Source organism: Arvicola amphibius, chromosome 2, assembly GCF_903992535.2.
Source record: "Arvicola amphibius chromosome 2, mArvAmp1.2, whole genome shotgun sequence".
Lineage (NCBI taxonomy): Eukaryota > Metazoa > Chordata > Mammalia > Rodentia > Cricetidae > Arvicola > Arvicola amphibius.
The window spans coordinates 144,523,982-144,547,934 of record NC_052048.2 but is presented as its reverse complement, the minus strand read 5'-3'; the positions used below and the strand labels follow the sequence as shown (position 1 = coordinate 144,547,934).

Here is a 23,953-nt window from a genome sequence, read left to right as displayed (position 1 = left end):
CCAAATTGGCCTTGAACTCTCAAAGATTTTGTTGTGGTTTGTTTGTTTTCACCTTTTTTGGTTTGGTTGGGTTGGGTTTTTGATTTTTCGAGACGGGGGTTTCTCTGTAGCTTTGGAGCCTGTCCTGGAACTAGCTCTTGTAGACCGGGCTGGCCTTGAACTCAGAGATCCAGCCCACCACTTCCAGTGTATTAACCATTTTTAGCTTGAGTGAACTATGACCTTTTGGAACAACTTCTTTAATATCAGTGGATACTGTGTGAGTGGTTGCAGTTTTATTATTCATTCTCTCATTTCGTACTATGTTGTCAACTTTTAAAAAGTTGATTGGGAAATGATTCATCTTCAGATTGGCTGTAAATCACAGGGACATGCATCTTGTTTTTCCTAGCTAAGGCTGACAAGGTTTTTCTAGTGGGTAACCTGGAAAGAAGCATTTTAGAGTGTCTGATAGTAGTTTTTTGAAGCAAAACACCAGTGCCATGCAAAATGCTTACTTTGGGGTAGAGATCCTCAACTATTTTCTAGTATCCTTCAGTCCTCTGACCCAGGTGAGTTTTCAAATTGTGATCCTTCTCCAAGATCTGCATACTCTGTATCTAGGCTTTCCACTACTTGTTTGAGAGCTAGTGACATCATAGAGCACAGTATGAAACAGTGAATGAGTACTGTGGCTACTTGGAACTAAGAGTGGGTGAAGAGTGATTCACCTCCTAATGTCTTACTGTTGGGTCTCATATGAAGTGTATGATGTAGCTGGCAATGCCCCCTTGCCTGGAGCCCTGGGTAAGGGGTTACTGTAGAGTGTAATTGCCCATGGAGGAGATTTATTTTTTTATTTGAACATTACCTGAACATGCAACTGCCCTGGAAGGTGGGGAAGGAGCACAGACTCACCATGAACATTGATCTCTAGGTTAGACATATCCCAATAGAAAAAACACTTGTGAAGGAACTCAGATTTCTGTGCTCTTTAGAAGTCAGTTTCTTAGCATGTTAGATCTTGGGGAAATGAGTTGGTCATGGCCTGCTCAATGTGATGCCTGTGTTTACAAGAGTGTTTAAGAACAGCAACCAAGCTGTTTACTAGAAAACTTGACAAAGATTGGTTACAGTTTCCAAGTTTGTCTGTCAGAATAAGACACCAATAATATGGGGGTGGTTGGTTTTCACGTGCTTTTGTGTGTGCTCATCTGCCATGGTGCGCATGTAGATGTAAAGGTAAAAGTTCTTTCATTCTACAATGTGGTCCCAAAGATCAGGCTTGGCAGGAAGAGCTTTCACCCCCTGCGCTACCTTGCCATTGACTCCAATTTTTTTTTTAATCTCACCACACATTTTTGAGTCTTTATTGCATTTTACAACTGTGGCCATTGGAATATTTACCTTGTGGCATGAATCTTTGACCTGATGTTGGAAACTTTACTTTCCATCTCTGCCAGGAAATCTCTAGAGATCTACATACTAACTCACTAACAGTAATTAATCCAGTAGTTGTCAGCTTCTAGCCACAGTGAGATGATCCATGGCCTCAACCACCAGGGCCAAAATTAGGAAGCTGGCAGTACTGACAGGTGGGAGCATGAGAGCCAGCAGGAGTCTTTACACATCACTGGTAGAAGAAAAGTACTATCATTTTTAGAACTTTTTGGATAATATCTTCCTTGTGCCAGCTACCTCTATGCTGTTCTGCTCCTAAATAAATGTTCACAAAAGTTCAGAAATGACAACACCACGCATACCAGGTAAATAGGTAACTCTATCACACCTCAGTAAAAAGCTAATGTGTGCTGTCTTACAAGATACCTTATAAGAGTGGTGAAACTTACTGTTAAGAGAGCAGACTAAGGGTAGATCTGTAGAGGGGTTCCCTTAAGTTACTCAGGTATAACCAAGTAAGAAATTTATCAAGTGGTCATGCAAGGTTTGTCTGTCAGTTATACTGCTGTGCAAATAATTTCAAAAAAAAAATGTTAGCGTTAAAGATAGGAATGATCTGCCATAAAGACATATTTCTTCTCTTTTTTCTTTTTAAGGGGTGTGTATGTGTATATGTGTATCTGTGTGAGCATATGCCATGTGTATTCAAGAGCTCATAGAGATCAAAAGAATACATTAGATCTTCTGGAGCCATAGTTACAGGAGCCATCTGATGTGGGTGCTGGGCATCGAACTCAGGTCCTCTGGAAGAACAGCAGTCTTCTGAACTACAGTTAGTAGAGTGTGAGCAGCTGCAGCTGATATGTCCAGATCTATAATCTACAGAGAGCTGTGTTCAAGCTTCAGTGCACCCTGTCTGTGAATGTGGTCAAGTTAAGACATGAAACCGTGCTGAATTAGAAGAGGTCCCAAAGTCCAATGACCAGTGTCTTTCAAAGATAAATGAAAGATGTGACACAAAGAAGACACAGTGAAGACCAGCAGGTGCAGAGGCAGGAAGGAGAGGGGTGCAGCTGAAACCGTAGATTATGGTAAGGGTGTTCTGAGCTGCCCAGAACTTGAAGGATCCATCTGTAGTGTTGTGAGACAGTACTCTGGTGTGTTTGAGTTTCCTGTTTGTGTTCATTTGCTGCCTAATACTGATACAAACCCTAAAGCGCTCATTTCTGACTCTGTGGAAAACATTTGCTTACCTATTATGGCATAAAGGACTTGGCCATAACTTTAGAAGTCCCATTTGGTATTAGCACTCTGTGGTTTCAGCCCTGGCCTAGCACATGGTAAATGCATTGGCCTCACTTATGATTGTCTCATTATCATGGAGACAGAGTATACTACTCAGGACTCTTTCACTGTTGAATCAAACTGTTTGGGTTATAGGAAGCATGAGGATAATATTGAATGTTAGTAATCCCTGTCTGCCCTCTGGTCTGTCTGAAGGCTCTGTATGAAAACATGTTGGTGGAGCTACCATTTGCTGGGTTTTTCCTGTCTAAGCTACTGGGAACCAGTGCAGATGTGGACATTCACCATCTGGCCTCATTGGACCCCGAAGTCTATAAGAACCTGCTTTTCCTCAAGAGCTACGAGGAGGATGTTGAAGAGCTGGGACTGAACTTTACCGTTGTGAACAATGACCTGGGGGAAGCACAGGTGAGCTGGGGCTCATTTTATTCTTTCAGTGGGAAGATGTTCTTCATACCTCTGTCACCATGGCAGTATTCTTAATTGGAAAAGATTTTGGGGGTGGGCTTGGCAGCCACAGCAGCTCAAGCCTTCCATTTGACTCCTATTCTCAACATCTTCTTAGGGATAGCTTGCTCTGCCGGGCAGTCCTTCCCTCTCTGAATTAGAACCTCGTAGCTGTGCTGCAGCTGGGGCTTCTCTCATTCCCATCCTGGGGAGTGACTGCCAAACCTCCTTCCCTCACATCTGCCTGCTCACTCCGGCTGCTTTCATCCTATTTGCAAAAAGAACAAAAATTTTAAAAAAGCCTGTATTAGAGTCAGACTAGGTTTGGATGTTGTTTTTGGTTTGTTGGGCTTTTGTTATTTGGAGTGTGTGCACTTCGTGTACATGGTTTTTTTGTTTGTTGGTTTTTTGGTTTTGGTTTTTTGAGGCAGGGTTTCTCTGTAGCTTTGGAGCTTGTCTTGGAACTAGCTCCTGTAGACCAGGCTGGCCTTGAACTCACAGAGATCCACCTGCCTCTGCAGTGTTGGGATTAAAGGCGTGCTCCACCACCGCCCAGCTCATATGTATTTTTGTGAGACAGAGTTTCACTAAGTAGGTGAAGCTGACTGATCTTCAACCCACAGGTCTGCCTACTTCTATCTCCTAAGTGCTAGGATTAAAGACATGTGCCTAACCCAAAATCACTTTTTCTTTTCTTTTCTCTTTTTTTTATTTTGTTTTGTTTTGTTGTTTTTGTTTGTTTGTTTGTTTTTGTATGGGAGGGTCTGGTGAGATGGTGAGACAGGGTCTCGACCTGCTTCTGTCTCTAATGCTTGGATTGAAGTCATAAACTACCACATCCACCTCCAAACTAGTTTTTTTGTTTGTTGTGTAGTTTCTTGAGACAGGGCTTATCTGTGTAGCCCTAGCCCTGGCTGTCCTGGAACTCATGCTATAGACCAGACACAAACTCACTGTGTAGCTCTGGGTATCCTGGAAGTCATTACATAGACCAGGCTGGCCTTAACTCAGATCTACCTGCCTTTGCCTCCCAAATGCTGGGATTAAAGGCATAAGCTGCCACCACCTGACATCCAAACTAGTTTTCTTGATACCAGCTTTATCATTATGTAAGTCATATTTTATGAAATTCACCCTCTTGAAGTAAGTAGATTCTGAGTTGGTAGGCATCACGATAGCCAATTGCAGAATATATTTGTCCTAGGAAGAAAAACAGTTGTTTTCTGCCCAAACTTGGCACAACAGCATACTATCCTGTCTTTTGTAGTATGTGTTAAGTGTTCCCTAAACATAGAAAACTCCTTAAAATGCTTACAATACTGATTAGTAATTCTAGCACCTGAGAGACTAAGACAACAGACTAACAGATTCTAAGCTAGATTGGTCTATATCCAGAATTTGTCTCAACAAAGAGCAGAAAACATACGTCATCCTCATAAGTGGATCATTATTAGCCACCAAACAAAATGTGAGCTAAGGAAGCACAAATTATAAGCTGTGAAGTATTAACAAGCATGACTTAAAAGTTACAGGTAGAGCCGGGCGGTGGTGGCGCATGCCTTTAATCCCAGCACTCAGGAGGCAGAGGCAGGCGGATCTCTGTGAGTTCGAGGCCAGCCTGGTCTACAAGAGCTAGTTCCAGGACAGGCTCTAAAAAAGCTGCAGAGAAACCCTGTCTCGAAAAACCAAAAAAAAAAGAAAAAAGAAAAAAAAAGTTACAGGTAGAAAAGCTGGAGCTAGAACCCAGGCATGTGCTAGGCAGGCACTGTGCCTCCAGACAGCCTTGTTAGTCCTTGATGTACAGCAGTAATCTTTTTCTGAGTTCAATAATTGGGTTATTAAGTACTTTAAAGTTTGTTCTTCTTGTTTGTTTTTTTGAGACAGGAATGATCTCAGTATGTAGCTCTTGACTATTCTGGAACTCACGATGTAGACCAAACTGGCCTCAGTCTCACAGAGATCCACCTGCCTCTATCTCCCAAGTGCTGGGATCAAAGGCGTGTGCTACCACACCTAGCAATTTTTTTTTAATTTACATTGTTACTTGTTTCTGACGTTGATTATTCAAATGTCATCAGTGTATGAAATACAAGTATGTATTCACATAGTAAAGTAACTGTAGAGAAAAAGTCCCTGTGTATTTCAAACATCTAGAAGAAAGGAATTCAGTTGCTTTTATCATTGAAAAAATGATGTGAGCCAGGCAGTGACGGCGCACACCTTTGATCCCAGCACTCAGGAGGCAGAGACAGGCGAATCTGAGTTTGAGGCCAGCATGGTCTACAGAACAAGTTCCAGGAGAGGCTCCAAAAACCACAAAGGAACCCTGTCTCAAAACAAAACAAAAAACTTGTGGCTATGTGTTTAGCTTGACTTTAATATGCAGCAAACATCATGACATCACATTACATAGGAACCCATAAATGCATACTTTTTGTTTTTAATGTATCAAATGAAAAATAAATTTAGGGGGTTGGGGAGAAATTTCAGTTCATAAAATGCTTGCTGCTCAATTATGAGGACCCCATTGCCCACGTAGAAAGCCAAGTGTTGTAACCTGGAAACATCCTGGGTGTGTTCCGTGCCTAGGTTCCAGAATTCACCAATCAGTCTTACCTAGGGAATACATTGTAATCCTAGCACAGAGGGCGGGATTGACTGGAAGGTGAGGTTTGTACCATCATAAGAATGTTTTCTTTGTACGGCCAGTATGTATGCTACTGTTGCCCTGTATCTTGGCAGCATGATCTCTTAGTTAAGGTTTCTGTTACTATGGTAAAACACTGACCAAAAACAACTTGGGGAAAGTGTTTATTCGTCCTGCAATTTATAGTCTGTCTTCTGGGGAAGTCAGAGCAGGAACTCAGAAAGAACCCAAAGGCGGGAACTGATGCAGTGGCAATAGAGGAATGCTGCTTACTGGGTGGCTTCTTGTGGTGTGCCCAGCCTGCTTTCTTATAGAACCCAGGACCACAAGTCCAGGGATGACCCTACCCACAATGGTCTGCACCCTCTCACATCAACTACTGTAAGAAAATACCTATAGGCCAGTCTGATGGGAAACATTTTCTCAATTGAGGTTCCTTCTTTCCAAATGACTCTATCCTATGTCAAGTTGATTTAAAAAAAAAAAAAAACTAGTCGGCACACTTGATTAGTACTGTGAGGTGTTCCCTGAGGCAGCTCCTGGTGGCATAGAATTTTCCACTGATTTAAGAAGTGATAAATACTGATGTAGGAATTGCTATACCAAAGATCTCATGAGAAGAATACAGAAGTACCAATCTAAGGGACTTCTGCAGAAGTGCTTAGAAGCAGAAAACCCTCTGTGGGCCATGTGCCACTACTCTTCCTCTTTAAGGTAGCAGCAGTTCTGTTCCTAGAGTATTTCCTTAGTGTGAACAATCTGCCTGTTCTTAGTCTAAAAATGAACTTAAAGTTTAGATGCTAATTTATGTGTGTTTACTGGAGGAAAACACCAAGGGTGTAACCAGACCATAAGTAATCATGAATAGTGGGAGTAGAATCATGAAACCTTGATTGGTGTCCTCGATTTTCTTGGCTATATGACCTTAGACAAGTCACAGGGCCTCCCTGGATGTGGGAGCAGCTGTGGTGGTATCACAGTTGACCCTCAGAAGTCCCAGAGGAAAATGCCTCCAAGGAGAGCTTCCTTGTGGTACCTTTTCATTGCACTGCTGGGGGTGGAACCCAGAGTCTCCTGATGCTGGTCATTTCCTCTACCACTAAACTATGCCCACAACCTTCTGTCCAGTCCTCAAAGGGTGCCTTAATGTTTCTATCAAACCTAGAATTGTGGCGCATTTGGGTGACTTTTAAATAAACATAGATGTTTAGATTTAGTCTGAGGGCAGATTTTAAATTAAAGGTAGTATCACCACTTTATTAAGTTACTAGAAATGTCACTGTTGTCTTACTAGGCAAGATAATTGGTGGTCTTGGAAGTCCATTTAACTGAAAACTTGATTGTTTCTTTGTCTTCACATCATACAATCACATCATCATCTATTACCTTCCTTAATCCATTTAAAGGAGGCAATGTTTTTATATATGGTAATATAATAGCCAGCCTCAGGAGGCCTGGTTAACAGATGAACTGTCAGCTGAATATAGGAGAGGAATTAAGGTAATGAACAGTCCTCACTCAGCCTAGAGACAATGGCTTGAAAGCCCATTGTAAGATTTGATGGGTCCCAAACTGAAAAAGCAAATTAGTAAGAAAGATTGAATGTCTAAAATGTGAGATACTGCAGGAAGGAATCAGTCAAGTTTAACACTCAAGTTTAAAGCTGCATAACTTTCATAAAATGGCAATTAGACCACCCTGCCCTCCAGTACCAGATACAGATTGATTTAAGTAAAGTTCTTCACCTCACATTGAAATACCTTTATAAAAAGTGGTAAACTTGGGAGTATAAAAGCCACTACTCAGCTCATAGTATGTTCTTGTTATGCTGGAGATTTAATGGAGCCATGAACAAAAGTAAAGCTGGAGTGGTGGTGTTGCCAGCAGTTCTGTGATCTACACTACAAGCACCCGCAGCCAGAACTTGCCTCCTGCTTTCCCAGACACCCATCCCATTCAGACTGTCGTTCTTAGTTCACTAGCAGTGGATGTTAGTGTGGATACACAAAAAATGATTCTGCTCTTTTATTGTGTGTCTCCACCCTCTCACTGCCAGTATGTGGCCCAGGATAGCTTTGAATTAGCTGTTTGCCTTTGCTTTACAAGTGCTGGGGTTACAAGTGTGCAGCCCTACCCTTGATTATTGTATGTTCTTTATTCACAGAATAGGTAACCTCCACTAACCCCAGAAATGTATTTCTTTTACATTGTTATAAACAAGGCATTTCAGAGCATGCTCTTGTAGCTGATGGTACCGCATCTCTGGTGACCTGTGGTGGTCTTTTCTGTATGTGAAAGTTTACACAGTCATAGCACCTACTGCTGAGGCAAGGACTCACTGCAAGGTGAGAGCTACATTTTCACTGCACTACTTTCATACTGATCCTGCCGTGACAATTACAGAGCTATTCTTCAGATTCATTCTAAACTTAGAAACACAATGTAACTGCATTAGGATGGGGAGGGTTTGTTTTTTTCTTTATATTTTGGTTTGTTTTGAATTTTGTTTTTACAGTTTTCTCTGTGTAACTCAGTATAGACCAGGAAACTTCCTGCCTCAGCCTTCCTAGTAATGAAATTAAAGGCATTTCAATATATTTTATTCCTTCCCCCTTCAAAAATAATTTACCACTGTCCTTAAACATTTTACAGTAGAGACAATATTCTGAAAATGTAAAACGAAGTATGATGACTTTTTATTCTCCAGAATGAGTACCTTGTCTCTGGGACTCAAATCACCCTCTGATTCATAAGTTTGCCCTTAATGGCTCTGCTTCTTTAAAATGAAGTGTGATTCCTTAGTGCTGAGAGATGCAGGACGCTTAATGGAGGAAAGCCTGAAAGTGCTGCCTCTGGTCATGGCTGTCCTGTGAGCTCATGCTGCTGTTGTGTGCTGGATTCTTGTCATGCTGTCCTGTGAGCTCATGCTGCTGTTGTGTGCTGGATTCTTGTCATGCTGTCCTGTGAGCTCATGCTGCTGTTGTGTGCTGGATTCTGGTCATGGCTGTCCTGTGAGCTCATGCTGCTGTTGTGTGCTGGATTCTGGTCATGGCTGTCCTGTGAGCTCATGCTGCTGTTGTGTGCTGGATTCTTGTTTTCCTGTTGTCACACCTCTAGAACCCTGTGCTTTATGTTCACAGGTGGTTGAACTAAAGTTTGGTGGGAAAGATATCCCAGTAACTGGGGCCAACCGCATTGCCTACATCCACCTGGTGGCTGACTACCGGCTGAACAAGCAGATTCGACCACACTGCCTAGCTTTCCGCCAGGGCCTGGCCAACGTTGTGAGCCTAGAGTGGCTCCGAATGTTTGACCAGCAGGAAATTCAGGTGCCATAGCTACTACTATCAAAGACCATTGCCTCAGGAAATAAGACTCTTTCTGAAAAATCTCCCTTTGGGTTTACAATTTAACCTTTTTCCCCCAGGTATTAATTTCTGGTGCACAAGTTCCCGTAAGTCTGGAGGACCTAAAATCCTTTACAAACTATTCAGGTATGTGGCACCACGTTTAGGTGTACCTTCCCCAGAGGTCAGCTGTCACCACAGTCTCTTACATGGGTTGTGTACTGTGAGACACAGGACACTGCTCCATTCCTGTCTGTCCACCTTACTGTTAAGAGCTCTTCTCAGTCATTTGCAGGGCTACCAGCAAGTCCAAGTATGAACTTTTTCTAATTTTTATAGTGTTCTGTACCTTGTGTATTCTCTTCTTCATAACCTGCCTTCTTTTACTTATAGACATTTGGTTGCTTCCATTCTTGTTTTTAAAGGAGGTGTCATGGTGGTACATGCCTTTAATCTTAACAGTTAGGAGCCATAAGCAGATGGATCTCTGTGAGCTCTAGGCCAGCCTAGTCTATATAGTGAGTTCCCAGACAGCCAGGGCTATATAGAGAGACCTTGTCTCAAAAGTAACAACAGTAAAAGGGGTGGTAGACTAGCATAGCACTCTATAGTTAAATGTGCTTAATATGTATGAACCTCTGACTTCAAGCTCCAGCACAGAAATAATTAATTGAATGAAAAAATACAACAGTATTAACAATTCCATTATCAAAAGACAAACAGTAAAGACTGGAAAATTAGAATCAGAGATTAGCAAGTGGTAAGACCACTTTCTGCCCAGGCATGAGAATCTGAATTCACATTCCATGTACTCACATTTAAAAAAAAAAAAAAAAACAAGGTGTGCTGGGATTAAAGGAGTGTGCCTTTAGGGGTGGTGGTGAGGTTAGTTTTTATGTAATCTATTTTAATTGATTTATGTTGCATGTGATGGTACATACCGTTAATCCCAGAATTTATGGGGTAGAGGCAGGGTGGTTGTCTGAGTTTGAGGCCAGCCTAGAGTACACATAATGACTTTCAGGCTAACTAGAGCTCCACACTAGGACCCTGTCTCAAAAGGGAAGTTGATAATATACAGATGGTTGGGAATGCCAGAAGATGGAGAATTCAGAGCCGACCTGGGCAACTTAGCAAGACCCTATCTTAATATCAAGAAAACAATAAAAAAGCAATTATCTCAGTGGTTCGGTGCTTGCTTGCAGGTTTCCCAAGATTCTAGGTTCAACCTCCACTTTGAAGAGTGTGGAGGAGACTGATTAGCAAGATTATATTCTGGGTTAATAAATCAGATGGGAGCCGGGAGGTGGTGGCTCATGCCTGTAATCCCAGCATTTAGGAGGCAGAGGCAGGCAGATCTCAGTGAGTTCGAGGCCAGCCTGATCTACAAAGCGAGTTCCAGGACAGCCAGGACTGTTACACAGAGAAACCCTGTCTCAAAAAACCAAAATAAAACAAAATCATTAAGATGGGTTTCTGAATACAAAAACAACTCAGCAAAACATGGGCTTCTATACACAAGAATTGATCATTCTGCTGGGCGTGGTAGAGCACACCTTTAATCCCAGCACTCAAGAGGCAAAAGTAGATGGATCTCTGTGAGTTTGAGGCCATCCTAGTCTACAAAGTGAATTCTAGGATAGCCAGGGCTGTTACACAAGAAACCCTGTCTCTTGACTGGAGAATGTGTAGGAGGTCCGTTGCTTTCATTGGCAGAATAAAGAAACTGCCTTGACCTTTTGATAGGGCAGACTTAGATAGGCGAAGTAGACAGAACTGAATGCTGGGAGGAGGAAGACAGAGAGAGCCGCCATGAAGTCACCAGATCAGAGATGCTGAATCTTTCCTGGTAAGCCACAACCTTGTGGTGATACACAGATTAATGGAAATGGGTTAGATCAGGATGTGAGAGTTGGCCAAGAAGAGGCTAGATATAATGGACCAGGCAGTAACTAAATTAATACAATTTCTTTGTGGTTATTTCGGGGGTTAAGGTAGCCAGGCTGCAGGACTCAGCCCACTCCTCCATACTACAGGAGAAATAGCTCAGTAATTAAGAGCACTGACTGCCCTTCCAGAAGTCCTGAATTCAATTCCCAGCAACCACATGGTGGCTCACAACCATCTGTAATGGGATCTGATTTCTTCTTCTGGTATGGATGAAAACAAAGCACTCATATGCATAAAATTTTTTAAAAAAGGAAAAAGAAGTGGGGGAGAAGGAGAAGAAGAAGAAAAAAGAAAACAATCCTGTGTGGAGAAAAAAGGAATTGATCATTCCACTGACTGCATCAAAAATTATAGACTACAAATGGATCCAGTAATGTAAATATAAGGCATATATAATGAAAACTGCAAAAAGAGTTGTAAGAAATTAAAGGAGATCTAGCAGGGCAGTAGAGGTACACCTTTAACCCCAACACTCAGAAGGCAAGGGTAGGTGGATCTCTAAATTGAGTTCAAGGCCAGCCTGGTCTACTGAGTTAGAAACTCTCAAAATGAAGCAATTAGAAAAGGAAAGAAAGGAAAAAGGAAATTCAAGGAGAACTAAGTAAACAGAGAAACTATTTTCTTTGATTAGAAAACTTATATTATTAAAATGGTAATCATCTCCAAGTTGATCTATTAATTCAATCTAATTGTGTGGTTTTATGTGTCTGTTTTGCTTCCAATGTATGTCTGTGCATCACATGTTTGCCTGGTGCTCACAGAAGCCAGAAGCATCCGATTCCCTGGAGCTGTTTGGCTGGAGAGATGGCTTAGTAGTTAAGAATACTGGCTGCTCTTTCAGATGACATGGGTTCATTTCCCAGCACCTGCATGGTAGCTCACAACTATACTCTAGTTCCAGGATTCCCCCTTCTGCTATCGATGTATAATGTGTGCACGTGATGTACATACATACATACATACATACATACATACATACATACATACATACATATAATAAATATACAAATGGGGGGGCTGGAGAGATGGCTCAGATGTTAACAGCACTGGCTGTTCTTCCAGAGGTCCTGAGTTCAATTCCCAGCAACTACATGGTGTCTCACAACCATCTGTAATGAGATCTGGTTCCCTCTTCTGGCATGCAAGTATACATGCAGGCAGAAGACTTTCCATATAATAAATAAAGTTTAAAAATAGATATGAAAATGTAACTTTTAAATTAAGAAAAGAAACCCAGCTGGTTGGGGTGGCATACACCAGTAGGATTTGCTGTGTTCAAGGCAAATTTGAGCTACAAAGTGAGACTCTGTATCAAAAATAGAAATTAGCAGGTGGAATTGGAAGAAAAAGGAAAGGAGAGAGAAGGAAAAACCCAATTCAGGTTACTGTGTTCTGTTAAATGGCGTTTTGTATAGCCATCTGTGAAGGTAGGTAGAGACAGAGGTCAGAGATGGCTGTAGGATCTTTGTGAGAAAATGGAAATGTTCTAAATCTAGTTTATGTTATTCACTTAAATGTATGTTTATTTATGTGTGTGCATTTGTTTCTTCTGTAGTTGTTGCTTTAAACCCAAACTCTGAACTTACATTAAAGCAAGTAATGCCAAAAGTCATAGTGTCTGCACTCTCAAGTCATGTCTTTAAGAAAATGCCATTGGAGACCAGCCTGGTCTACAAGAGCTAGTTCCAGGACAGGCTCCAAAGCCACAGAGAAACCCTGTCTCGAAAAACCAAAAAAAAAAAAAAAAGAAAGAAAAAGAAAATGCCATTGGGGCTGGAAAGATGGCTCAGAGGTTAAGAGCACTGGCTGCTCTTCCAGAGGTCCTGAGTTCAATTCCCAGCAACCACATGGTGGCTCACAACCATCTGTACTGAGATCTGACGCCCTCCTCTGGCGTGTGGGCATAAATCAAGACAGAATGCTGTATACATAATAAATAAATAAATCTTTAAAAAAAAAAAAAAAGGGAAAAAATGCCATTGTTCTGACCTTTCTTTGCCAAGAACTTGCCCTGGGTTGTTTGACCTTCCTTGACTTGCACTGAGAGCTTATACCTTCAAGGATCCCAGCTATTCCAGTAAATAGATTTAAATAGTACCATAGTCATTTTGGTGCCAATTAATGCACTTAAGATACCTTATTGATGTTATTTCTGTAGTGGATTAACAATCAGGGGAAAATATATAGCAATTATTTTAGTTTTAGAAAGCACTTAATGAGATTAAAAACTAAAAGTAGCAGATAGTACATTTTAGAATTGTGTCTAATCACAGGCAGGGCTGGTTGTCAGCTGTACTCTGAACCTTATTATCAGAAGAAGAGGCAATAAAATTATGAAGACATGGAGATCACATTGGCTAAATGCCTAGCTCTCTGAGAAATAAGATGTGTCTACCGTTTTAGATGTGTGGCCAAGTGTCAGTTCCTACCCAGGAAGGAGTTGTTGGTTTCTAGCATTCGTTAGGCATCATCTCATGTTCTCATCATGCTTATTCTGACTCACAGTTGCCCTGTCATGGTTGCTCACGTCTGCCCTCCACCAAGAACCAGAGGCACGTGTCTTAGTTTGGGTCTCTATTGCTGTGAAGAGACGCCATGACCATGGCAACTCATAAAGGAAACATTTCATTAGGTGGCTGTCTCACAGTTTCAGAGCTTTAGTCCATTGTCAGCATGGCAGGGAGCATGGCAGCGTGCTGGTGGACACACTGCTGGCTGCATATTGACCTGCCAGGAACAGGAAGTCGACTGATACACTGGGCGGTATTCCAAACATAGGAAACCTCAAAGTCTTCCCCCACAGTAATACACTTCCTCCAACAAAGTGACACCTCCTAATAGTACCACTTCCTGCAAGATTATGGGAGCCAATTACATTCAGACTACTGCAGCAAGTATCGTCCAGTTTGGTTCTTAGTAAACCCACTCTCGTCTCTGAAAGTTCCCTCAAAACATGGGTGTCATACTTCCAAATTTGTTGCTTTTGCATTGATTTTATTTTTAATGCATAATGTGCTCATTTTGTCATAGGGGGTTATTCTGCTGATCATCCTGTCATTAAAATCTTTTGGAGAGTTGTAGAAGGTTTCACTGATGAAGAAAAGCGCAAGTTACTCAAGTTTGTAACAAGTTGCTCTCGCCCGCCTCTCCTGGGGTTTAAGGTATGCATCTTTCATGCTATTTATTTTAAACCATACAGGCCTGGCCACTCTATGTTTGTTGTCTCTTGTCCTATTGTAAGTACTAAGTGCTGTGATAATTGTACTTAGGATTGTATCTAGAGAGCCTGTATTCAGATAGGCTGCCTGCAGTTGAAATCATCAGCCTCAGGTCATGATGATCCTTTTCCACTCTCAGTTGAAGAATATACAGCCTAAACGTTGGTAATGGTTATTACTATCACTTGCTTTACATTATTCTAGCCTCATTTGATTACTTCTGAAAATTAGTATTAATCTCACATAACTTGGCCTACCTGTTGTATTTAGTAATTAAAGGTTTGGGGGGTTTGGGGAAGTAGTTCAATTAATTAGTAAATACTAGCCATGCAAGCAGGAGGGGCTAAATTCATTACATAGTATCTACCAGGCAAGGTGTTACATGCCTTTAATCCCAGCACTCAGATTGACTAGGACTTTGATATGAGTTCCAAGGTAGTCAGAGCCGGTGAGAACTTGCTATCTCCAAAACAAAACAGATAACCAGTATTCAAATGCTGGGCTTATAATCCCAGCACTAGAAAAGTAGAGACGGGGGAGCCTGCTGGCCAGCCAGTCAAGATGAATTAGCAAGCTTGAAGTTCAGTGAAAGACCTCCCTCAAAACATGAGTGAAGGGCCAGCATGATAACTTAGCTGGTAAAGTCACTTTCCCTGCCTATTTGTCTGCTTCAGTCTAATCCTGGTTCAGTACTGTGCTTTGGTGATGCCAGCACTCCCACAGTACATTGGGAATTGGAGACTGGAAGCTCCCAGGTAACTAACCTTGGTATGCAATGCAGCAGAAATAAGGCATTCTGCTTTGAAAGAAGGAGAGAATATATTCCTTAAAGTTGTTCTCTACCCTTAGTATACACTGTACTATACACACACATTTTATTTATATATATTAGGCGGGGGGCAGTCAAGGAAGTCACGCAACCTATTGCATCTGTATACATACTCATACCCACCCACACAACATATCACACACAAAAAAAGGTTGCTTGAGAGACATTTAGTGATATTTCCTATATTCATTATAAAATAATATGAAGCAGCACACATACTTAAGGACTATACATAGTGGAGCCAGCAGGGCTTGTTAAGATACTTCACTGATAAAAGGCACTTGTGCTCAGTCCCCAAAACCTGAGTGATAGAAGGAAAAGCTCCTGAAGGTTATCCTCTGACCACACCCTTGCTTATACACGTATATCATGCAAATACACACAACAGATAAGTGTATTAAAAATTTTAGATGGACAAAGTGGTGTACACCCTGAACAGAGCACTTGGAAGGCAGAGAGGCAGGTGGATATCTAAGATTTCCGAGCCAGCTAGTGTGTGTACATACACATATGGAACCAGCATGATTATCCAGTGATTAAACTACTGCTAAGCCTAGTGGACTGAGTTCAATCAATCCCCAGGATCCCTGTGGGTGGGTGAGGGAGTGAGTGAGAGATTGATTGATTGGTTGATTTTTAAAAAATAATATACTTGGAGCTGGAGTACTGACTGCTCTTGCAGAAGTCTTGAGTTCAGTTCCCAGCAACCACAGGGTGGCTCACAACCATCTATAATGAGATCTGGCTCCCTTTTCTGCCATGCAAGCACACATGCAGAGCACTGTATACATAATAAATAAGTAAATCTTTAAATATTAATATACTTAATAAACAAAAGAGAGACCCCAATTTCAAACAAAGTTGAAGGCAAGGACTAACACCCAAGGTTGTTCTCTACCCCCGTACATGTGCTGTGGCAAAATTGGAAAAGACTTTCTTTGCCCACTTTAACCACTGACATGACCATGTTTGCTCTATAGTTTTGAGTCATTTCAAAGCAGGTTAGGGGCATTTCTTTTTCCCTCTTATTGGATATTTTACTTCATATTTCCCTAAAATGGATATTCCTGTAAATCACCACAATTCATTGATCAGCAATAGAGGAATTTACCCATGATGTATTAACACCATGGTTTAGTCTGGCTGTTCAATCTATAACTCTAGCAACCTTGGAGAGCTTGTTATAAATAGACATTTGTATGCCCTTGGGACCAGCTACCTTATACTGCTGTGTGGAGCTAGGCAGCCATGTTTTTAACCTCTTCCAGGTGTCTAAGGCTTGGTGAAGTGATGCCACTTGTCCCTTGTAGAATTTGTCTTCTAGGTAAGGATCTAGTGCAATGCCACACAGGGCATGCACGGGCATGATTTTTTTGTTTTGTTTTGTTTTGTTTTATGGCTCTGTAGTTCAGGCTACCCTTGAACTCAATATTTAACCCAGGCTGGCCTCAAACTCTTCAGTTCTGCTGCTTTGGTCTCTTGAGTGCTGGGATTTGGGGCCTATGTTACCTTACCAGGTTAGGTATGTTCTTTCGTTTCCTTCCATCTGTGTGTTCTGGACAGTTTGGGTAGGTCTAAGCAGATTCTTTGACAGTGTTTTGGGTGTCATTTCAAGTAGTGTGCTCAGGATAAATGACAACATTGGTTATGATGACCCAACCTGGAATAAGGCCAAGGGTCATCTGGTAATGGACACCATGAACTGAAGATATTCAGAAATTTAAAAGAAACAAATTACTGTAGTATGAATCAGAACGTGTGAGCATTGACATCTTGCTGTGACTTCTACCACATGAAATACCCTTAAAGGCAGAGCTCTAAAGATCGATGTAGGGCTGAAGGCAGAAGGAAAAACTCATTGAGGGTATGGACATGTTCCAAACACGAATAGTGGGGATAGTGGCACAAATGTAGCAATTTTCTAGATTACTGAATTATAAATTTAAAGACTAAATTCTAAAGTAGGCAGATTGCAGTTTTTAAACCGTTTTTTAAAAATGGACAGTGGGCTGCGCAGTGTTGCACATGCCTTTAATCCCAGCATTTGGAAGGCAGACACGGCTTGTCTACGAAGCAAGTTCTAGGATAGCTAGGACTGTTACACAGAGAAACCCTATCTCAAAAAACAAAACAGTCGGTTAGTAAAACATCTCAGTTAGTACTCAGATAAAGATTGGAGGAAGATCTGCACAACTGCCAGAAGCTCATTTTTCACAGGAAGCAGCTGTCTGTGCTGCTGGGTTTGGGGACAGTAATGAGAAAGATCTGTTCAGCTGGGCAGTGGTGGCGCACACTTTTAATCCCACCACCTGAGAGGCAGAAGCAGGTGTATCTCTGAGTTGAAGGCCAGCCTGGTCTACATGTTTCAGGACAGCCAGGACTACACAGAGAAACCCTGTCTCAAAACAAAAGAAAAAAAAAGAAGGCCGGGCGGTGGTGGCGCACGCCTTTAATCCCAGCACTCGGGAGGCAGAGGCAGGCGGATCTCTGTGAGTTCGAGGCCAGCCTGGTCTACAAGAGCTAGTTCCAGGACAGGCTCTAAAAAAGCTGCAGAGAAACCCTGTCTCGAAAAACCAAAAAAAAAAAAAAAAGAAGGAAGGAACATCAAATAAGTAGGCCAGTAATCATGAGTCTTCCAAGTTACTGAAACAAGGTAAAGAACCAGTTATATTGACAGAAATAGAGAGTAAAGATAATGTCAGATGAGCTGGAGAGATGTTCAGCAGTTAAGAGCACTGGCACTCTTGGGACTCAGGTTCAGTTCCCAGCACTATGACAGCTTACAACCATCTGTGTAATACCAGTTCCAACGGATCTTCTAGCCTCTGCAGGTACCAGGCAGTGTGGTACACAAACATAATGCAGGCAGGACACCCACACACCTAAATTAAAATAAGTCTTTTAAAAAATAACAAGACTGAATGCTAGCATGATCTACAAAGTGAGTTCTAGAACAACCTAGTTACACACAGAACCATATCTTAAAAAGCAACAACTACAAAAAAAGTTGTCAAAATCATGAAAGAGAAAATATAAAAACAAGAGAAGCATGAACTCTTCAGTAAAGAATGTACTAAGGCTGAATTCACCTATGAAAGAAAAAGCTATATGTTAATGCTTTTCTGTAATCCAGTACTTTGTGAGGCTGAGGCAGGAAGGTTAGTGGGTCCAAGCAATCCCATAGTACATAGCAAGATCCTCTCTTCCAGAAAAGAATTCCATATTAGTTTTTACAGTTGTCATGTCAGACATCAGAGTTTAAAAAGCATGTTGACCTTGTGAATTCTCAGAGGTGTCTCTGAGTGCTCCAGAGCAGACAGACACAGAGAGGGAGGACGGGCGTAGATCTTTTGTGCTGCAGATAGCAAGAAACTCACAGAATACCTCTGCGCCCAGTATTGGGGAAGAACAGCATCTGCTAAAGCTAATTAGAACTTAATATATTTAATAAGTAGGATTGTTGCAGAAAAAAGAAATCATTAAATGCTGTAGAAAAATTGTTAAGTTACCATCAGGCCACACAGTAAATTCATTTTTTTTTTCCTCTCTGAATTAATGCAAATTCTCATTGTGTTGTATTTAATTATGTATAAAGTATTGCCCTTGACTCAGACTTTAGTAAAGGACTTCATTTTTTTACTTTTAAGACTCCCAAGTAGGAAACCCAATTAGCATTATGAAAGAAATAATAAAATAGGACATTTTCTTGGCAGTGCTGACACACATCTTTAATCCCAGCACCCAGGAGGCAGAAGCAGACAGATCTCTGAGTTTAAGACCAGCCTGGCTACTTAGTGAGTTCCAGGACAGCCAAGGCTACACAGAGAAACCCTGTCTCCAGAAACCAAAAGAAGGACAAGGGGAGGGAGGGAGGGGAGACATTGTGGACTGACTCAAAGTTCACAATGTCTCACTGTGAAGTGTATCTAGAGCTTGCTTTCCATTTACAAAGGTATTGCTGACCCAGCAAATATTTCTGTCTTGTTTGTGGTAGGTTTGTTCTGTTGGCGGGTTTTGGGGAGTTTTTTTTGTTTGTTTTTTCGAGACAGGGTTTCTTTTCTTTGTGTAGCCCTGACTGTCCTGGAACTCAATCTATAGAACAGGCTGACCTCGAACCCAAAAAGATCTGCCTGCATCTGCCTCCTGGGTCCTAGGAATTTTGTTGGTTTGGTTTGGTTTGGGGTTTTGTTTTTTGTGGGTTTTTGTTGTTTGTTTTTTGAAACAGGATTTCTCTGTGTAACAGTCCTAGCTGTCCTGGAACTTGCTCTGTAGACCAGGCTGGCCTCAAACTCATAGAGATTCACCTGCCTTTGCCTCCCAAGTGCTGGGATTAAAGGTGTGTCAGCACCAGTGAACAAATCTATGGTGTCTTTATTTTTACCCTCAAGTGTGTGAGAAACTGGCTGCCCTTGTGTACTCAGAACTGCATCCTTTGCTTCCTATTTATGAAAGATTCATAGTGGCACAATATGTTGTAATTAAGGATAAAACAAGAATGTTTTGTTCTTGAGACAGTATTGCTACTGTATTTCAGCCAGCTTCTGTTTCACTGAAACAGAACTTGAAGTTGTCCAGGCTGGCCTGGGATTTACAACAGACCTCTTGCCTCAGCCTCCCAAGTACTGGAATTTGCAGGTATACCACCCCACACTCATACCCCAATAAGGGTTTTAGTTCATCTAGGTCTTGTTTGTTTGAGATAGGGTCTCTTATTTTGTAGCTCAGCCTCCTAAGTGTTTGGACAAAGGACATGTACCACCACGCCTGGCCCTTTCCAGGTAGTGTTCTCACCCAGTTGAGGAAAACATAAAACACATGCTGAGTTCAAGAGGCACATGCAGCAGTCTGCTGAAGTGGCAGTTCCAGACAGCTAAGCAGCTGAGTGTGTCATGTCTTTTGCCGGTTCCTGCAGAGCCCTTATGTAAATTGTGTTCTTTGTTCTGCTGTAATGACTATAAGGTATCTAGTGTTTCTTACACTGTTGGATTTGGTTTTTCTTCTAACAAAATCTATGTTTTCAAGATAATAAATAGGAATCAGTGGTTAGGTAGAAGAATAAAAACATGTTTTTTTTCCCATTTGGGCCACTGTTACATCTTATTTTATTCACTGTCATAAGCTACTACTTTTATTCAGCATTATCTTGGGCTGGAGATATAGCTTACATGTAAGGCACTTGCTTAGCGTATGTTGTAATTTAGAAAAAGCAGCACCAGAGTGATGGAGGAGGGTCATCTGTCTATGTGTTACTTTTATTGGTTAATAAAGAAACTGCCTTGGCCTTTGATAAGCCAGCCCTTAGGTGGGTGGAGTAGACAGAACTGAATTTTGGAGAAAGAAGGCAGTGAGGCAGACGCCTCAGACAGACGCCATAGCTCTCCTCTCCGAAATGGAGATGGACACAGGTTAAGATCTTTCTCGGTAAGCCACCACCTTGTGGTGCTACACAGATTACTAAATATGGGTTAAAGCAAGATGTGAGAATGAGCCAATAAGAGGCTAAAACTAATGGGCCAAGCAGTGTTTAAAAGAATACAATTTTTGTGTTGTTATTTCGGGGCTAGCCAGGCAACCTGGAGCTGGGCGGCATGAATGCATCCCGCTGTTCCTTCTACACCAGAGAGAAACACACCATGCACAGAGCTCGGGTGGAAGGGTTTTTTATTGGGCGATAGTGAATGGGAAAGGAGGGGAGAAGGGAGACAGGCCTTTGGGGATAGGTGTAACAGGAGAAGAGAGAGCGAGATGGGGGGTTCGTAGGGTACTTTTAAAAGGGAACATAATGAATGTACACAGGAGGTTGTCTTAGTGACTGCAGCTGAGGACATATCCTGTCAGAACCCCAAGGTTAGGCCAGTACAGATGCCTGAAGATCTCTCTTGAGTTCTGTTCCAGCCTGATCTACAGAGTGAGTCCTGGACAGCCAGGGCTACAACACAGAGAAAACCTGTCTCAGAAAAGAAAAAGAAAATGCTCTACAGCAGTGATTTATTTTTTTTTTCAACCTTCCTAATGCTGTGACTTTTTAATACAGTTCCTCATATTGTGGTAACCCCCAATTATCAAGTCAATTTTGATGCTATTTCATAACTGTTATTTTGCTACTGTTGCGAATCATAATATAAATATTTGTGTTTTCCAGTGGTCTTAGGTGACCCCTTTGAAAGGGTCATGACCCAAAGAGTGAGAACATCTGATCTCATGGAGACTTTTTCCTCAACTAAGTTACTCTCTTATCTGATGACTCTAGCTTTGTGTCAGTTGACATAAAACTTAGCACAGAAAGCTAAAGTTTTTTCAGTACTGGGATGACAGGCAGCTTGAAATACTTTGAGTGGGCGTGGCTGTCTCTATATAATCTGCCCCTGAACACAATAAAGGGGGCATTCTTGGGGAATTCAAGGATGACCCGTGTTGCTGTCTTTCTGTCTGTCTGTGTTTGTGTATTTTAACCTCCCGCCCCTTGCCCGAATCTTGCGAACTGGGTGCCAGCGCACTGAACACAGACACGGGGGCACGGTGCGCGGCAATTGGAGGTTCCCACCTTCCACCGAGATATCGGCACATAGTGGCTCATACCCTTAATCCCAGCACTGAGCATTCAGGAGCAGGAGCAGGCACATCTCTGAGTTTGAGGCCTGGTCTATAGGGCAAGTTCAAGGACAGTAAGGTTTGTTACAGAAAGAAGCCCTGTCTTAAAAAATAAATAAATAAAATTAAACAACATAACATAAAGAAAGACAAAGGTTTAGGGAGGTGGCTCGGTAGCTAAGAGCCCATGCTGCTCTTGTTGAGGACCCACGTTAAGTTCCCAGTACCCCTGTTGAGCAGCTTACAACCACCTGTAACCTGAGCCTTAAGAGTATCCTAGCACCTCTGGTTTCTGGGTGTCGGCACTCATGCACAGACACACTTATATGTACACAAATATATTTAAAATCTTTTTTAAAAGGAAGAGTATTTTTGAGAAAGGTAGCTTCCAGAGCAACAGTACATCTCTGGCAGAACAAGACTCCGGTAGGCTCTAGGCAGTGCCAGAGCCCTCTAACCATGTCCTGTGCCCTGTCTTCCAGGAGCTGTACCCTGCATTTTGCATTCACAATGGAGGCTCGGACCTTGAGCGGCTACCTACAGCCAGCACCTGCATGAACCTGCTGAAGCTCCCAGAATTTTATGATGAAGCCCTGCTGCGAAGCAAGCTGCTTTATGCCATTGAGTGTGCTGCTGGCTTTGAGTTGAGCTGAGTTGAGCCCAGGGAACTTGATCTGACCCAGAGGCAACCATCACCTACCAGATCCCCGAGAGCACAGGCGGGACCCGCGGCTCTCCTCAGGCCTTCTTTCTTCTTTCCTCCCTCTCTGATTTTTTTTTTTTTTTTTTTTTTTAGATAATTTTATTGAGACAGTCACTTACATAGATGGACATTGCTTTTCACCTAACATAACCATTGTTATGTGCCATGTGGCTGGTTTAGTAAGTTCGCCAAGAAGAGCACAGGTGTTAGACTAGTGGCAATTCAGTAAAATTAACCAAAGATGAAGCTTTGGCCTTGCTGACCCAGTTCATATCCCCTTTGGGTCAGGCACCCGTATCTGCAGACGGAATCTGGGGCTGATACACAAAGTCCCAAGCCACTGCTTCTCATATGGTTGATTGTTTACAAGCCTAATTATAAGAAATGAAGGCATTTTTCCTGCTGCCTTTTCCCAAAGTAATTAGGTTTGGAAAATGGATAACGCTAGTATTATTTTATTTGTGCTTTTTAAGCCATGTCCCCCAGGTGGGACTCGCATGCTTATCTTCAGACTCCTACTGACCTGCATCATGAGGTTTGGACATGGCTGTGTGGGTGTGAGGTGGCTGCTGCCCTCATTGCTCTTTTCCTGTCTCTGCTTTGTACCTGGAGAGCTTTCCGGGGAGGTGGAGGAGGAGGGTCCCTGCACTTCCTGAGGTACTTTGTCACCTGCAGTGAGTTGGCGACTGGGGGATGTGAGCACTGCAGCTTTTATTAAAGTCATTTGAACCAAAGTGGCGGGCTGCGTCTCTCCGTGATCCACGCGCCCTCCTGGCCCGACAGTAATGCCCATTTTCTTGGGTATCTTGGGGGGAGTTGCCAGGCCTTAGTACCTCTGCTTCCTGCTGCTGTTTTGATAAGAAGACAGTGACCCTGGAGTGTGTCAGGGAAGAGCATCAGGCCAGGTGATTCTCACTTAGACACTTTATCAGGGTCCAACTTGTCTCCAGGTTACCACAACCTCTGCGAACAGGAAGCAGGGAAGCATCTAAGGAAGTCCGCATGCAAGGACCAACATGGAGCTGGTGAGGACTCCAAACCCCGCATCTCTGCCAAGTCCAGCATCTTTGTGCCTGGAGGCTCTTCGTGCTGTTGGGTTAGGTGACCAGAATTAGCAATATACTTTTAAATGTGGGAAAACTGAATGACACTTTTAAGACAATGACCATTATCAGACAAAATGTATAATTTCTTAATTTGAATAATAAAGTGTTTAAATGCTATTTGTAGTCTTGATACATAGGAAGAAATAGCGTTTGTCCTTGATCTTATTTTTTTGTTTGGGGGTGTTTATGTTTAATGTCCTATATCTTTTAATTAGTTAATTTGTGTATTAGTATTTTAGAAGTGAAGTATCTGATACTGGAGATAAATTGGCAGTTTACATATTTGTGTTTTTTCTATCAGCTCTTCTGAGCTTATTTATTTGTACGTCCTAATGGATGAATATTTACATTAAATCTTTTTCCCCAAGATCGTGTTGGAGTTCTACCCCAGGTCACTGGTCAATTATATTCTACTGTAGTAGACAGGTCA

The 23,953-nt window shown here is 42.0% G+C and overlaps 1 protein-coding gene across 1 annotated transcript in view; it reads left to right on the top strand.

Annotated features, from left to right (window-relative positions):
- The window catches only part of Ube3c (ubiquitin protein ligase E3C), a 100,809-nt gene extending 77,169 nt beyond the window's left edge, over positions 1 to 23,640 (top strand). Inside the window, exons 19-23 of the mRNA XM_038319301.1 lie at positions 2,881 to 3,093; positions 8,920 to 9,108; positions 9,207 to 9,273; positions 14,107 to 14,237; positions 22,197 to 23,640. Coding sequence (XP_038175229.1) covers positions 2,881 to 3,093; positions 8,920 to 9,108; positions 9,207 to 9,273; positions 14,107 to 14,237; positions 22,197 to 22,367 — 771 coding nt within the window. The 3' untranslated portion in view covers positions 22,368 to 23,640. The remainder of the gene's footprint in view (positions 1 to 2,880; positions 3,094 to 8,919; positions 9,109 to 9,206; positions 9,274 to 14,106; positions 14,238 to 22,196) is intronic.
- The last annotated feature ends 313 nt before the right edge of the window (positions 23,641 to 23,953 follow it).